Genomic DNA, 3742 nt, shown 5'->3' with positions numbered 1-3742 from the left:
AGCCAGTAAAAAAAAAAAAAAAAAAAAAAATTACTGTCTGGCTGTGACCAGAGATGCCTGGCTTCAGAAGCCGCGGTCTTCAGCTTTAGTGAAATGAAGCCGATGGGGAAAATGTTGTAAAACCCCATTGAGCTAGAGGCTTAAAGAGGCTATGACTATAATAGCAGGTGTAGCTGTAATGAGAGAACTCCTGTAGCTGCAGTTGACTGGATGATCAACAATCTGTACATTTATTCTCCCATCTCTAGTGGCTCTAAAAGAGATGAAAAGAGAATCATTATTCTTGTACATCAAAGGTTGGCTGCAAAGTGATTAGCTTTAACTCTCCCTTCTAATTGTCTCCCTTTAGTGAGTTCCCTACTGAGGCAGATGTAGAAGACTTCACAGGAACAGCTGTGGAGGAAGATGAGGAGGAAGATGAGGAAGGGGACGAGGAGGAGGAAGTGGTGGAAGATCGCGATTACTATTACGACAGTTATAAAGTGGATGATTACAATGAAGAGACCCCCACAGAACCCAGCAGTGACAAGTCTCTTTCTGAGAAGGAAATTATCAGTGATGTGAAAGGTAAGTCGCTTTTCAGCCTGTCACATCCCTGATGCACTGAAGCTATACCCATCGGCTGTTAATGGACCTTGCCATCTGTATTGTTAATGGTGCTTTTGACCCGTCCAATATGTGCCACTTTGGCCTTATTTGCCAAATAGGTCAGCAACTAAAGAATAGGTGATGATGCCTACCTTACAAGTACTGAAGGTGAAGTTAACTCACTAGAGTATGGGCCGTATGCTACCAGACGCTGGGCTCACTGCCAGCAAAACCAATGGTGACTGGTACATAGGATGAGTACCTCTATCAAGGTGTAGTATTGAGCCAGAAGACAATATTTGCATAGCCTAATTTTAGAAAAGCCTGTAAACCAGCCTGTGGCACTCTTCCAATTGGAATAGCTCTTTAGCTTTGAGTGACCAGTGTTGGTTTGGTTTGTCTTCCTTTTTATTACATGGATGTTAGGGAGTTAAAATTGGGATGGACTTTAAGCTGAGCATCTGGGTTCCTTACCTTGTGCAAGATTAAAAGTTCACTTGAATCTGCTTGTCCCCTTTCTGTTTTACATACCTCAGCCTTAGCATAAAAGTCTTGTCCCTTTGCTAAAGGGACCTGAACCCGTTACAGCCAACGTCACTTCTATATCTGTCTAAATATTTGCCATTGCTCTTGTCAGACAGCAGGTGCTACTGCAGAGGAGCATCTGCTGACTGGCTGTTGTGCTTCCATGCTGTAGATCGTCCTATATTTTTGAAGTGTATAAGTGTCCGCGGAAGGAGGGGGGTGAGAGTGAAATTCAATTAACTACAAATCACTGAATCATTGCCAGCAGTTCTTGTATCTTGCGGGTAAAATTCTTCTTGCTGGTAAAATGCCAGCATGCTGCAGATAATTTCACTCACTGAAACAGGGCCTAGATTGTATGTGCAGGGCTGTCGAAGATCTGCAGATGTTAAAATAGACTTGGAACAAGGAAATCAATGTATCTTGCTGGCTTTTGAGCGCGTCTGTTCCAGGGATGCCCATTTTGTTTCCTTCTACGGTGCTTCAGAAAAGAGGATGTCTAGCATAAATGACTGGTTCTCTTCCTAAGCATTTAAACTGTTATCTGCTATACAACCTAGAGTTCTGCAATCCTGCGGCTATATAAAATGCTGAATGCTTGCTGCAATGATGTCCAGGGCCATTGAAAATACCCCTGTTGTGCACTTAACTAGTTAGAGTGCTTGGGTTTCCCAGAACCCTCAAATCCAGCTGCTGCGATCCCCATGCTAAACACATTCCCAGGTGTTTAGTTTGTATTTTCAGTTGCTTTTATATCTGTTCCTCTCTTAAGGTATCAGGTTTGTAAAGGCCTCCCTTTTTGGGATATCTCAAGCTGCCTCCACGGACCTTGCTTTATCATGTTGCCTAAAGTGTTTTCAGTAGTAGAGACTCTCCACTACTGGAACACCCAAAGCATAGCCAGAGAAACTTGTTTTACCCCAGTTCTCTGCTCCACAAAGGATGGCTCTGTGCTGAGATAACTGCTCCAATGTCTCCTAACAGCAGCACTTCACTGGGCTGCGGTAGTAACTGCTTCGTGAACACTGAAGGGTATTCCAATATAGCCCTTTAAAAAGCACAGTCCGGAGCGTAGTAATGGCTCCCTAAGCCAACACGAGTACCCAGTGACCAGTCTGACCTAGAGCCACCACTGACTTATTAAATCGCCTCGATCAAGCGTGTACTCCTCATGAGCTGATGTTCTAACCCATCTCCACACAGTTGTCTGCTCCCAGGAGGCGATGACAGGTCCTTGCCGGGCTGTGATGCCTCGTTGGTACTTCGACCCTAACAAGAGAAAATGCATTCGCTTTATATATGGAGGCTGCGGAGGCAACAGGAACAATTTTGAGTCAGAGGAATATTGTATGGCTGTGTGTAAAAAGATAAGTAAGTCCTGCCTCCCACTGGCCCTTTTGCAGCAAGCCACTGTCCTGTCTGGCGTTTGGTGTCGTCATCTCCTTGCGTAGGCCAAGTGAGGATGCGTGTGTAGCCCATCGTGTTGGTTCTGGTGTTTGAAGCACTTCCCTCTGTCCTTTTTGCAGCAATCCTCTTGTCTCTGTTTCTCTAGCTTTATAGACTTAGCTTCCTTTCTAGGGGAAACTGGCTGGTCAACATACATGGTCTCTGCTCACCCCTTGGCTTGCGACTTTAATTAACACAGGACTCAATTATCCCTCTGCTAGTCTGCAGTGGAGAATTGGGAAACTTCTTTAAACTCTCTCTTGGTATGAGACTGCTTCCTTGGTTCATTCACCCAGCTGGCTGCTTTCCCAGCTGCCCTGGGAGGGAACCTTTGTCTTCTCCAGTCAGAGTATTATGCATGGGTTTTACTGATCCATCCTGAAATGCATGCTGTTAGTCAGTTCTGCTGGGAGGAGGCTGTTTCTTATTGGTGCCGTTTGGAAAAATCCCTGGTGAAGCTGCTGCAGAATTCCAATTCCTATCTTCGGCTCCATTAGAAATGTGAACCATGACTCAATCCTGCATTTGATAGCTTGAGGTTTTTGGCACTAGCTTCAGCTGGCTTTTATGCTGATGATAAAGCTACCCAAAAACATTTTAACCTCCTTATTAATCTTATTGTTGAATTCCAGCACTTCCACTTCAGCTGCTGTTAAAGCCTTCTGAAAGGCTTTTTGTGTTATCTGGGGCTTGGCAGTTGGTCTATACAGCCATAATCCTGTTTACAAAATAGGCTTCATGCAAGTGCTTTAGATTGGGCTGATCTGACCAAAGTGGTGAAATAAAGATGCGGATGTCAGGAGGTTTTTGTACAAAAGTTTGTCCCGTCCCAGAGGGATTTGGAGAGGGATATGGAGGTCTCTGTCAATGCCTGGGTCAAAGATGCTGTGAGCAGGCCCAAAATGTAACCTGGATCAGTATTTGGTGCCTTTTTCACACGACTGTACCTAGCCTAGCCTTCGTTATGCTTAGTTTGATGAGGAAAAGAAATACTCAAAAGCTGTGGGTTTAGGTACGTGCTGGGACAGATCTCCAATCCAACATTAATGCTACAGTACTGAATGAAATGTAGCCTGCATTGATTTTTGAGACTCACCTTAATTGAGATAAGATGCCTAATGAAAGTCCCTATTGCCTATATCATAAGACAGGCAGGTTTGGAATGTTTTGGCTCACTTTAAGT

At 44.4% G+C, this 3742-nt stretch overlaps 1 protein-coding gene across 6 annotated transcripts in view; it reads left to right on the top strand.

The window, feature by feature from the left end:
- Positions 1-3742, top strand: part of APLP2 (amyloid beta precursor like protein 2) — a 101138-nt gene that overhangs the window by 61210 nt on the left and 36186 nt on the right. For 4 of the 6 annotated variants that reach the window (XM_019509274.1, XM_019509282.1, XM_019509267.1 and 1 more), the window contains exons 6-7: positions 350-567; positions 2317-2484. In XM_019509274.1, the coding sequence (XP_019364819.1) occupies positions 350-567; positions 2317-2484 (386 nt within the window). The remainder of the gene's footprint in view (positions 1-349; positions 568-2316; positions 2485-3742) is intronic. The other 2 variants (XM_019509305.1, XM_019509297.1) reach the window with 1 other exon arrangement.

Source organism: Gavialis gangeticus, unplaced genomic scaffold (assembly GCF_001723915.1).
Source record: "Gavialis gangeticus isolate Ggan-Ray unplaced genomic scaffold, GavGan_comp1, whole genome shotgun sequence".
In the NCBI taxonomy this organism is placed as follows: domain Eukaryota; kingdom Metazoa; phylum Chordata; order Crocodylia; family Gavialidae; genus Gavialis; species Gavialis gangeticus.
The sequence above is the reverse complement of the archived record's forward strand: the minus strand, read 5'-3'. Positions and strand labels throughout refer to the sequence as shown.